This window comes from Neophocaena asiaeorientalis, unplaced genomic scaffold (assembly GCF_003031525.2).
Source record: "Neophocaena asiaeorientalis asiaeorientalis breed wild unplaced genomic scaffold, Neophocaena_asiaeorientalis_V1.1 scaffold314, whole genome shotgun sequence".
Classification (NCBI taxonomy): Eukaryota; Metazoa; Chordata; class Mammalia; order Artiodactyla; family Phocoenidae; genus Neophocaena; species Neophocaena asiaeorientalis.
The window spans coordinates 250592-263451 of NW_020175489.1; the positions used below are offsets into that span (position 1 = coordinate 250592).

At 40.1% G+C, this 12860-nt stretch overlaps 1 protein-coding gene across 9 annotated transcripts in view; it reads right to left on the reverse strand.

The window, feature by feature from the left end:
• Window positions 1-12860, reverse strand: part of AOAH (acyloxyacyl hydrolase) — a 170977-nt gene that overhangs the window by 91734 nt on the left and 66383 nt on the right. For all 9 annotated transcript variants that reach the window (XM_024768886.1, XM_024768885.1, XM_024768882.1 and 6 more), the window contains 5 exons: window positions 11753-11813; window positions 10581-10651; window positions 9651-9699; window positions 7045-7093; window positions 5148-5242 (listed from right to left, as the gene is read on the reverse strand). In XM_024768886.1, the coding sequence (XP_024624654.1) occupies window positions 5148-5242; window positions 7045-7093; window positions 9651-9699; window positions 10581-10651; window positions 11753-11813 (325 nt within the window). The remainder of the gene's footprint in view (window positions 1-5147; window positions 5243-7044; window positions 7094-9650; window positions 9700-10580; window positions 10652-11752; window positions 11814-12860) is intronic.

The following is a 12860-nucleotide window of genomic DNA, read 5'->3' on the forward strand; positions in this document are numbered from 1 at the left end:
CCCGTGTCCCCTGCATCGGCAGGCGGACTCTCAACCACTGCGCCACCAGGGAAGCCCGCAATATATTTTTAAATATCTAATCCCCTATTTTTTTAAACATCTTTATTGGAGTATAACTGCTTTACAGTATTGTGTTAGTTTCGGCTGTATAACAAAGTGAACCAGCTATATGCATACGTATATCCCCATATTCCCTCCCTCTTGAGTCTCCCTCCCACCCTCCTTATCCCACCCCTGTAGGTGGTCGCAAAACACCGAGCTGATCTCCCTGTGCCATGCAGCTGCTTCCCACTAGCTATCTATTTTACATTTGGTAGTGTATATATGTCAATGCTACTCTCTCACTTTGTCCCAGCTTACCCTTCCGCCTCCCCATGTCCTCAAGTCCATCCTCTACATCTGCATCTTTATTCCTGTCCTGCCCCTAGGTTCATCAGAACCACTTTTTTTTTTTTTTAGATTCCCTATATATGTGTTAGCATATGGTATTTGTTTTTCTCTTTCTGACTTAACTTCACTCTCTATGACAGACTCTAGGTCCAACCACCTCACTAAAATTAACTCAATTTCATTTCTTTTTATGGCTAACATTCCTTTGTATATACGTGCCACATCTTCTTTATCCTTTCATCTGTTGGTGGATGCTTAGGTTGTTTCCATGACCTGGCTATTGTAAATAGTGCTGCAGTGAATATTGTGGTACATGACTGTTTGAATTATGGTTTTCTCAGGGTATATGCCCAGTAGTGGGATTGCTGGGTCATATGGTAGTTCTATTTTTGGCTTTTAAAGGAACCTCTATACTGTTCTCCATAGTGGATGGATCAATTTACATTCCCACCAACAGTGCAAGAGGGTTCCCTTTTCTCCACACCCTCTCTAGCATTTTTTGTTTGTAGATTTTTTGATGATGGCCATTCTGACCAGTGTGAGGTGATACCTCATTGTAGTTTTTGGGTTGGGTTGTTTGTTTTTTTGATATTGAGCTGCATGAGCTGCTTGTATATTTTGGAGATTAATTCTTTGTCAGTTGCTTCGTTTGCAAATACTTTCTCCCACTCTGAAGGTTGTCTTTTCGTCTTGTTTATGGTTTCCATTGCTGTGCAAAAGCTTTTAAGTTTCATTAGATGTTGAGTGCATAAATATTTACAATTGTTATAACTTCTTGGATTGATCCTTTGATCATTATGTAGTGTCTTTTGTCTCTTGTAATAGCCTTTATTTTAAAGTCTATTATGTCTGATATGAGAATTGCCACTCCAGCTTTCTTTTGATTTCCATTTGCATAGAAAATCTTTTTCCATCCCCTCACTTTCAGTCTGTATGTGTCCCTAGGTCTGAAGTGGGTCTCTTGTAGACAGCATATATACGGGTCTTGTTTTGTGTCCATTCAGCCAGTCTATGTCTTTTGGTTGGAGCATTTAATTCTTTTACTTTTAAGGTAATTATCAATATGTATGTTCCTATTACCATTTTCTTAATTGTTTTGGGTTTGTTATTGTAGGTCTTTTCCTTCTCTTGTGTTCCCTGCCTAAAGATGTTCCTTTAGCATTTTGTCGTAAAGCTGGTTTGGTGGTACTGAATTCTATTAGCTTTTGCTTGTCTGTAAAGGTTTTAATTTCTCTGCTGAATCTGAATGAGATCCTTGCTGGGTAGAATAATCTTGGCTGTAGGTTTTTCCCTTTCATCACTTTAAATATGTCCTGCCACTCCTTTCTGGCTTGCAGAGTTTCTGCTGAAAAATCAGCTGTTAACTTTATGGGGATTCCCTTATATGTTATTTGTTGCTTTTCCCTTGCTGCTTCTAATATTTTTTCTTTGTATTTAATTTTTGATAGTTTGATTAATATGTGTCTTGGCGTGTTTCTCTGTGGGTTCATCCTGTATGGTACTCTCTGTGCTTCCTGGACTTGATTGACTATTTCCTTTCCCATGTTAGGGGAGTTTTCTACTATAATCTCTTCAAATATTTTCTCAGACCCTTTCTTTTTCTCTTCTTCTTCTGGGACCCCTATAATTCAAATGTTGGTGCATTTAATGTTGGACCAGAGGTCTCGAGACTGTCCTCAATTATTTTCATTCTTTTTTCTTTATTCGCCTCCCTGGCAGTTATTTCCACCATTTTATCTTCCAGCTCACTTATCCTTTTCTCTGCCTCAGTTATTCTGTTATTGATTCCTTCTATAGTATTTTTAATTTCAGTAATTGTGTTGTTCATCATTGTCTGTTTGCTCTTTAGTTCTTCTATACCCTTGTTAAATGTTTGTTGTATCTTCTCCATTATGTTTCTGAGATTTTGGATCATCTTTACTATCATTACTCTGAATTCTTTTTCAGGTAGCTTGCCTATTTCGTCTTCATTTATTTGGTTTTGTAGGTTTTTACCTTGCTCTTTCATCTGTAACTTTTTTTTGTCGTTTCTTTCCTTCTTTTTTTTTGATGGGTGGTGCTGTATTCCTGTCTTACTGGTTGTTTTGCCTGAGACGTCCAGCATTGGAGTTTGCAGGCAGTTAGATAGAACTGGGTCTTGGTGCTGAGATGAGGACCTCTGGGAGGCCTCACTCCAATTGATATTTCCTGGGGTCTGAGGTTCTCTGTTAGTCCGGCGGTTTGGACTTGGAGCTCCCAATACGGGAGCTCCGGCCCAGCCTCTGGTCTGGGAACCAAGATCCCGCAAGCTTCATGGCATGGTAAAAAAAAAAAAAAATTGGGAAAAAAAAAACTAAAATAAAAAAACGTCAAAAAAGAAAAAAAAAACCCAAACAAAAAAAAAAAAAAATTGGGAAAAAAAAAACTAAAATAAAAAAACGTCAAAAAAGAAAAAAAAAACCCAAACAAAAAAAAAAAAAAATTGGGAAAAAAAAAACTAAAATAAAAAAACGTCAAAAAAGAAAAAAAAAACCCAAACAAAAAAAAAAAAAAATTGGGAAAAAAAAAACTAAAATAAAAAAACGTCAAAAAAGAAAAAAAAAACCCAAACAAAAAAAAAAAAAAAAAAAAAAAAAAAAAAAAATTAGGAGAAACAAAACTATAATTGAAACAACTGCAACAAGGTAAAATAAAACCAAAGCAGAAAAAAGAAAAAAAAAGGGGGGCGGGCAACAAGCCAAAAGGAGAGATCACCGGTTGCTGGGGGTTCCTCCCATCTCCTTAGGTGTCTGTGGTCCCCCACTGGTGCCTGGTAGGTGCCCTTGTTGTGAGGAGACACAAATTCCGCATCCTCCTAGTATGCCGTCTTGACTCCACCCTTAATCCCCTATTTTGTTTTTTGAATTTCTTTTTTCATTTTTGCTCTTATAAATAACTCTTTGATGAATACTCATGTACATAGATTCTCGAACAAATGACTCCTTAGTTTTAAAGAGAAATTTTCAGAAGCAGAATTACTTGTTAAAATCACAAACATTATAATGTCACTTTATACATATTGTCAAGTTGCCTGTCAGAGAAGTTCTAGCAACTTAAACTCTCATTAGTGGTGAAGGAACATGTCCCTTTCACCATATTCTTGCTAAAAGTAGGCCTTTATCACTTTTTAACCTTTGCTTATTTGACAGATGATAGATGATACCTCATTGTTGTTTTAATTTGTTTTTCTTTGATTACTACTGAAGATGAAACTGTTTTTATATTTATTGGTCACGTTCTTGATCATTAAAAAATTAAATTGTTTTTTCCTTATTGATATGCAGGAACTCTTTGTTATTAGAGAATTTAAATCTTGTCTTATATGTTATAAATATTGCTCTAGTTTTTCATTTGTCTTTTAATTTTATGAATTTTGGACATTGTATACATTTGAAGATTTCATGTAATTAAATCTAGTAATAATTTTTTTTGGCTTTGCTTTTATAATACCATGCTCAGAGAGACTGGAATACTTCTTAAAATAATCTTTTTCAGGAAAGCATAAATCTGTTATATTTTCTGAATCTTTGAATGACTGAGAATACATTTCTGTGGCCTTCATGTAGGAACCATATCTTGGCAGCTGGAGCAGTTTTGACACACTATCCTCAAAATGTTGTAGAGGCCGTTCCCCTATTTTCTGAAATTTATCATTGAAAGATAAGTCTGATGTCGAAAGGAATTTTCCTCCTAGTATGTCCCCTGGTTGTTTGTTGGGCTGAATGATTGCAAGATTTTTCTTTATATTTGGAATATAATGGAAAAGCAAGACATGATGAGGAGAGTCTCTTTTATATTCTCTGGAGTTCAGTGGGGTTTTGGATTAAAGTCAAGGATTTCTTCAACTCAAGAAAATTATCTTTGTTGTTTATTTGGTCGCCACTTCCTCTCTGTCCGATGCGTTCTCCTCCCCCAGGTTTCCTATTCAATCTCCTGGACCTAACCTATATGCCTCTTATGTGAGTTCCAGAATTTGGCTGACTGGTTTTCTCACTGCTTTTTACATTGTCCAACTTGCTAGTCAGTATGGCCATCACATTTTTACATCAGGCCATTATTGTTTCACCTAAAAGTAGTCTTCCCTAACCTCAGATTGTTCCTTTTTCATGAGTATAATCTCCTCACATTATTGTTGAGAATCTGGATTTAATATCTTACAAAATTCACTTTCCTGTAGCAAGCTTTTTTCAAGAGTTCTTTTCTTTGGAGACCATGAACATTTTTTCTATGTTCAAGTGTTTCTCTGTTTGCTCATTTTACAAGGGAGGCCTGTGTTTGCCCAGTTTTAGAACTTGGGAGAGGTTCCATCAGAGAGTATTCAGGTTCATGTCTGATTTCTTCAGTGTGAGAAAAGGGATCAAAGAAGAATGTATAATTCTTGTAGTTTAACTTCCCTGGATCAGCATTTTCATTTTACAGGAGGCTGAAGAGAGAACTACATCCCGAGGTGGCTGTACAACAAGGGCTTCCCCACTATGCCCAGGTTTCCTTTCCACCCGGCAGGGGCACCATCCTCCTTCTCTAATGGACGAGACAGCTCTTGTTATGAGCCTGTTGTTCTTATCACAGTGTTTGAACTGAACTGAACTGAAATGGCTATGGATGTGCCTTTGATGGCAGATTGTGCTGAGAAGGGAAATTTGCACCTGTTTGGATCTGGCATCACATTTATAGAGAGCAAGGGGGAAACAAACACAGAGGCCAGCATATCCCGCATGATTACTGCCCAAATTACTTACCAAAGACATCTGTGAAGCTGTGATCCAATCGGGAGGGATGTGAAAATGAGCCCCAGCTGAGTCTCCCAGCAAAATGATTCCCCTGGGCTGTGAACCTAGGTGGCACAATTTATTTGCATTATTTATGGAGCCTCCAGCTTGGGTAGTTAGGTGAGCACATACCCTGGTGTGTATTCTGTGCATAGAGCATCGTAACAGTGATGCGTTGCCACTTTTCGAGTGTTGGAGAGTGAGCAGCATAGCATTTAGGAGCTGAATGAGATTTCCAGGCCATTGAAACTTGCCAGCTAAGCTGTGCAGATGCAGGTGTGCTTCCTAGCTCAGCATAAAACAAACTCCTGTGCAACATCTTGAGTGAATGATAGATGAATAAAAGCATCAAAACTTTATCTGAACTCAGAAATATGCCCTAAATTTTGGTTCTGAAAATTGCTTCCTTGGAAAACACACTCATTTCTGTTAATATCCACTTTAGGAATTAGTAATCTCATGGAGCAATTTTGATTTTTTTCAAAGATGTTATGGTCTTTTAATGTCCTTAATCTATATATACAAAAGCACTGGATGGACAATTATGGCTGATTAGTGGGGAGATGGAGAGATAAAATCTCTATGCAGCCCTATATGTTTGGAGGTTAAGAATCACTTAATCTGATTCTAAGGCCCATCTACACGAATCATTCATCCATGGGTGATGCATGAACTCTTCCAAATCCCTTAAGATCCTGAAAGAATCAATCAGTGCCTCTCAGAGTCAGAGAAGAGCCGAGGATGGTCCAGCCTCACTCCAGCAGCTCCCTATCTCAGGACTTTGTGACAGCTAGCACAAATAGGGACTGAGAAGGCCCAGGACATTGAGGAGGGGTTGGGATTTGGGGAATCCAAGAGGCTTCCCACAGTGAACCCAGAGCCTCACAGCAGGATTTCACTTAGATCTGAGTTTACTTATTCATTTGTCTATTTGTTAATGCATTCCTTTATTCATCCAACAAGCATTTCTAAACTGCATTACTATGTGTCGGGTCCTTACATTTTCTACCTCCATCCTGTCCTTCTAATAGCTTACAGACAATTAGACTTTAAGCTGATTGAGGGCAAGGACTGTATCACGTCTGCTCATAAAAACTCAGAGCCAAGTACGGTCCTTGGTGCATAATAGGAATAGGTGTCCAGGAAATATCTGTTGAATGAATGAATGAATGAAATGCTTCTAAATGTTAGGGGAAAGCATTGTCTAAACATAAAACAGTGATGCTACCATAGGGTCTTGCTTGAGACTCTTTGGGCATCACCAGGACCAGGTTTTCAGTACTATGTGGGTAGTAATAGGTTCCTCCTAAGAACACTGGTAGCCCAGGTGTATGTGGCATTGGGCATTTAGAATATAGAGCTTTTGGTCAGGTATTTTTTGGAACTCTCAATGGCTATTGCTTGGAGGTCTCCGTCAAGTCACCCAGATATGAGTCTTTAGCCCAGTCGACACAAGGACTCTGTCAGTACAAGTCTAGACGTCTGACCTTGTAGTGTATTGAGGAGGACACAGAGAAGACTGAAAATTATCACCTCCACTTATTTTCTTATTTGGAGAAGTGCTGGATTTCAGTTACCCTGTTATCTATCTTACAGCCTTTTCTAATATTATCATTAAAGTTTCCAATTCCCTAAAAAAGGAATCTATTAAACAAATTCAGTTTTGCTTTGTCTTGATTCTGCCTCATTTGTCTATAATCTTTTTCATGTCATTTTCTAATTTGTCACAAAAATAAATGTAAATTGGTCAACATTATGTTGTAGCATCAGGCACTTCCTCACTTGGATGGTCTGTTTGCTTCAATTTGACTCAGACTAGAAAAGAATATTCTATTGGAATAAGTACACTGACTTTTACAATTCATACCTTCACAGAATTTCTTCTCATATGGAATTCCATCTTTTGGATCAACACCCTTTAAGAGAAATGATGAAATTAGCAGCTTGCTTTTAAATTTATGAGACACAAACACGAAATCCTTCCCAAATGGCTTTAAAAGCACAAAAACAAATCAGTAGATAAAATCCTTTAAAGTCTCTTGAGCCCTTAATCCAACATAGCAACATCCTAGGTAAGTGAATTGGGCTTTAAGGAACTGGGGGCAGGAATAAGGAGAGATCCAGAAACTGGACCATCTTGTTCAGAAGGATGCAGGGCAGGGCTCTGGGTGCTGGTAGTATCACCCGGAGGGAGCATATAGGGTCCATTCAGTGACTGGGACACAGGGGCAGACCGGGTTCAGCAGTCTCTGAGTTGGAGCTCTAAGTGTCCTGACACCTCCGGTGCCTAAGGGTTGATGGTTCTAGAGCAGAGATTCTCAACAGGGCTGCTTTTGAGGCACCCCTCCCCCACCCCGCCCCACAGCCATCCAAAGGGACATTTGGCAATGCCTGGAGACATCTTTGGTTGTTACAATGCGGGGAGGGGGAGCTACCGGCATTTAGTGGGGAGAGGCAGGGATGCAACTGACCATCATACAATTTACAAGGCAGCCCAAACCGTAAAGAATGATTCCAAATGTTGATATGATGAGACTGAGAAACCCAGAAGTAAGATTGAGCCTATGAGTGGGACAGAGTTACCACAGCTGAGGGCACTTCCTAACACTTAAAGCTAAGTCTGTGCATTAGTGGAGCAGCTGGTCCTTGGAAGGTTTGAGCAGAGTCTGGATAACTTAAAAAATTAAAAAATATATATATATATAATTTTTTTTCTTTTGCTTGCCAAACTCTGGTCTGGAGAGCACTGGCATTCCACTAGATATTAATGGTATTAACAGTATTTTAGGAAGAAAGAAGCTGATGGTCAGAGATGTACTGGAAACAGTGTGTTCACTGTCTTGGCCTTGGGGACTCCCAACATGCATTAAAACATTAAAGATGCTGAGAAATTCAGAAGTAAAGAAAACTGTTCAGGCTTATTTGACCCAGTACTTTCCAAACTTTGCTATAGCGCCCCTCCTCCCTTACCTCTTAACCTCCCACTCAACACTGGAGTACTTGGACACAGTTTGGGAACTGTTGGACTTAGTGATTTGTAAAGTCCTCTCTGAGTTTATGATTTTGTGATTCTGTGAGTCATTTTTCCTTCATGGAAAGGGATAGGTATGAAGGTCATGTGTCTTTCTCCTATTACTGATGATAAACGCTGAGTCTTGGCTCCCTGGGCTCCTGGCGGATTTCCACTGGTCTATCACAGTCTCTTACTGGCCTTCCTTATGTAGGTGGGCTCCCATGTCAGAGGCAGGGATGGGGTCATGGAACCAAGACAGCAGCTTCACACACTAATAACCCCCCATGTCCTCCAACATGACAACTAAGCTTGACTTTATCGAACAAGAGCTGCCTTGGGGGTCTTGACACCTTGACACCTTAAGATCTAGGGGACATGTCTTCCCCTCCTCATGAAAAGGCAGTGTGACTGATGATAGGGTGGGTGGGTAGGGCTATACCAGGATACAATCTGTCTTGCTCTCCATATCTCAGAAGAAATGGACTGTCAGTGTCCTGGAGAGAGGAAACTATTTACAGGAACTTTCTCCTCTTCATCCAAGCAGACAAATTAGGCAACCATTCAGAGGCAATTGATCTTGAAGCTGGAGAATCTTAAACTTCAAGGCTCCTTGTTTGTACGATCCCTGCCTGTGTGAGTGCTGGGAGCAGCTGGGAGCTATAGAGTGTTTTAGGTGGAGAGGAGCCAGGCTGCACTCAGAACAATATTTCTACATAAGCACTCCTGGTAAATTGGAAAAGAGATCTCAGAAGAAAGGGACATGAATTTCCAAGACTCCAGGAATTTGTTAAGATTTCTTTTATTGTTCTAATTAATTATACTTTTATTCTTGATTTTGTATTTGGTATTCTTTTTCTTCATGAGGACCCCTCAAATCCTATAAGCTCAAGACCTCACAAAATTGGGTCTGCTGCCATTGCCGTGCTAAGATTAAGTGTTGGGCTTTTCTCTTTCCTTTCCTTTTCTCTACCTGGAAGCTGCTAATTTATTATTCATAGGGAACTGGGGCACCAGCATTAGATGCCTCAGGATGTGGGCAGTGGGGCAACTACAGGTAACTTCCACTCTGCCTGACTAGCCTTATGAACTAGAAAAAAACAGCTGCAGTGAAGTGGTGACAGCATGCGGTTTGCTCCAATAGCTCTTTGGGTTGCCGTAAAACTTTGCTAACACCACTCTCCATTTAATTTCACACTGTTCCAAACAGAATAAAGGGATTAGATGTGAATGACGTTAAGCAAGACTTATAGTGGCTGTGACAGAGACAGAATCAACTCTCATTATATCATGGACACTCCTCACATGTGATTGGATTCTATGCCCCTCTTTCAAACAGCAGAAAAAGAATTGCTGTAGTCTACCATCTTCTTCCTTAGGTCTGACTGAAGCATACAGGCAATGGGCTTTTGAGGAGGAAGGAAAGCAAGAGAACAGGGTTAAATTTGAATTGAGTCTCTTACCCAAATGCCATTACAGTTTGAATCCTGATGTATATCCCAGTTGTCTGGCCTACGAAGAAAACATCAACATTGGTCTTTGGCATGTATATATCACTCTGAATGTCAGCTTCACAAATGAAGGAATGAATGAATAAGTGCTACACCAAGTGTCTTCGATAGATGACAGTTTCTTCAGGGAAAAGCGCCGCACACCATTGTGTGTTGTGGCACACAGAAGCCTCACTTGGCCTCTTTGCCATTCTCTTGGCTTTGGATGTTTGCTGGGAACTGTGGACCAAATGCAGTCTTTTCACAATTGACTATATGCATGGGAGGTATTGTTGTGGAATGATGCTGATGGGAATAATGAACACATCTGCAGTCCATTTCATTTAGACAGGTGACACCATTAAAGTTATGCCTCTAAAGTCCCAAACATCTGGTTAATGCTTCTGCACTGTAGTCACAGCTAAGATGAAGGCTGGCATACCCGGTTTGAAGTCTGAGATGTGACCGACTGGACGTCAGCCTGGGACTAAAATGTGACCTGTGCTCTGCTCTCTGCCCCCGTCGCCCTCCTCCTGGTGGAAGAGGCTACTCTTTCTGGGCCCAGGGCTGCCTGTAGAACTCGTGCAGGAGGCTGGATAAACGTCCGCAATAACCTGTCTACTCATGTGTTTCTCCCACTGGACTGTGAACTCCTCGAGAGGAGGCCTATTTCTATTTGTTTACCACCCAACATGGTGCAGAGTGCTTGGCAACGCTCGATGAGCATTTTCTGGGCAAACGAATGAACAAACACTGTTTTTTCATTGCGCTTTACTTCAATTAGGACATGGAGGTCCCTTCTCTCTGTAAGCACGAATCCCCTAGGCTGAGGGAGATAATTATGCCTTCTGCCTCCTTTTCAGAAGGTAATTTTCAACATCAGTGACCAGCAGAGACCGTTACCTTCTGCCTGGGTATGCCATCTTGTTGCTGTCGTTACAGTCTCTCCCTCGCCAGTGAGAGCCCCGCAGTGTCTGAAATTGAAGAGCACACACAGGAAGGGTCAGTTCTGCTTTGACGTTATCCACAGTGAAGGCCAATCAGAGCTGTCTGAGGGGTGCTGACATCTGCCATTTTAAATCCAAATACAGGTTAGGAACACTAGAGATCACTAAGAAAATTAAGATGATATGCTGAGACCTCCTGTGTGAGGTGAAATGTAATACGGTGCCAGGGCCAATCACAGATGAAGTGTGTGTGTATGTGAGAGTGTGTGTACGCATGTGTATATGTGTTGTTGGGTGAGTGCTGATATGTGAGTGTATGGGGGTGCATGTGTGTGGATGTGCATGTATGTGGGCACATGTGCATTCACATGGGTTGTTATGTGAATGCATGTTTTATACACGTGTCTGTGTACATGTGTGTTCATGTGTATGCATCTATGTGCACTTCCACAAAGAGCAGGACCATCCAACTCCCTGAACTTTCTCTATCAAAGGCTCCAAAACAATTGGTTTATTTGGTCCAGTGATTAATCATTTTGCTGGATAATTTTAAAGACCTCTAGCCAAACGGGTTAGTTGTGTGGATTTATTATATTTTTGACATGTCTGATTTGAAAGAATCAAGAGTCATGATAATGTCAAACAATGTTTTTATTTCTCACATTCCCAGGTAGAGTATTTGAGATCCCACCTACTTTGGAGAGTTTGTGACATCTGTTGCTTGCTTGAATTTCGCAGAGAACATTCTGACATCCTAACTGTTCTAAATCTAACATGTGTACACAGACATAAACACACACACACACACACACACACACACACACTTTAAGTTAAAATACGTTTAAGAATTTTGAAAATAATTCCCAACACATTTCAAGATAACTTATCCCCGTGGGGAATTCCAGCTGGGAATGGCTTTAGGAAACGAAAACAGTCTAGGACTAAGATCCACTTTGATGGTCCATGTATTAGTAAGATACCAAAAAGTCTGTAAACATCATAAAATGGTGTATTATCACATTAATAATACATTCAAATGGCATTCAATCTTGTCTTATTAAAGGAAAGAAATTTATAGGAAGCGACGCAATATTTAGCAAACATCTGGTTAGTCTTAATGATACTTACTGGGAAAACACTGTATTTGTCTGAATCTACATCTTTGAATGGTAAAGAATTTTGTATAGCCCTAAGAGAAAAAAAACACCTGGTGAGCTAAGAAAAAAAAAATGGTGTTTGTGAAAACAAGTAGAGACATTTTTAGATATGGCTGTGTTGAGTTTATGTGACAGAACCCCATTCTAAAAATAAAATTAAGGACCTAAATAAAAATTTTAAAAATAAAATGAAGAGTACCAGTCAAACTTTGCTCACCCCTGCTCTCCACTCAACAGAACTATTTTCTCTCTGACTTTTTACTTGACCTATACGGGGAGTTAAAATATAATGAACTCAAGTTTTAGAGGGCATGGGATATGGCTGTTGAGGTCCTCAGGAAAGAACCTACATTTTTGGTCCAGTCAACGAGCTCAGTACTACAGATTTTACACAGTTTACACATTCTGTGATGGAAATCTTTTCTTAAGATTCTCCTCTTTTAAACCACTTATTCTGAGAATCTGAAAATTTAGTTGTCACTCCCATTCAAGAGCCTGGGGAACCAAGGGCTCTGTTGTGATTGATGGCCAAGCAATTCATGCCAAAACCATGGACACACCCCCGAGTGAGGATTTCCCCTGAGATCTCACTACCAGACTTTTCCCAGCTTCCAAAGGCAAATGCTGTTTCCCTCTAGGAAAATCACTTACAGAGTAGCAGGGAAGTGCCATCATATGGCAGGGTGAGGTTATTCTTGGAGCCTAGAATATAGAGGGAGTAACATGACCCTTTATAGGATTTAGTAAATGGTCTTTTGAAGCAAGAGCTTCTCAGCAGTTCTGAGAGTCTCAAGTCAAGTGAATTCAGCCAAAGCCAGCATGGAGCCTAATTGGTGGTATGGAGCCTGTCTTATGAGCTCTGAGATGGTGGACCCACCACAAGTCCACATTAATAGACCTCTTGAGAGATGACATCTCCTGTAAGACTAGGTAGTTTTCTCCCATGTACATATTTGACCTCTTGGATAGCTATTTTATGTTTCTAGATGAGAAAAGGAGGGAAGACACAGAGGGAGAGGGAGATGGAGAGAGAGAAAGAGAGGACGAACAGACCCAAAGAGCTATATTTTCAGTCTGAG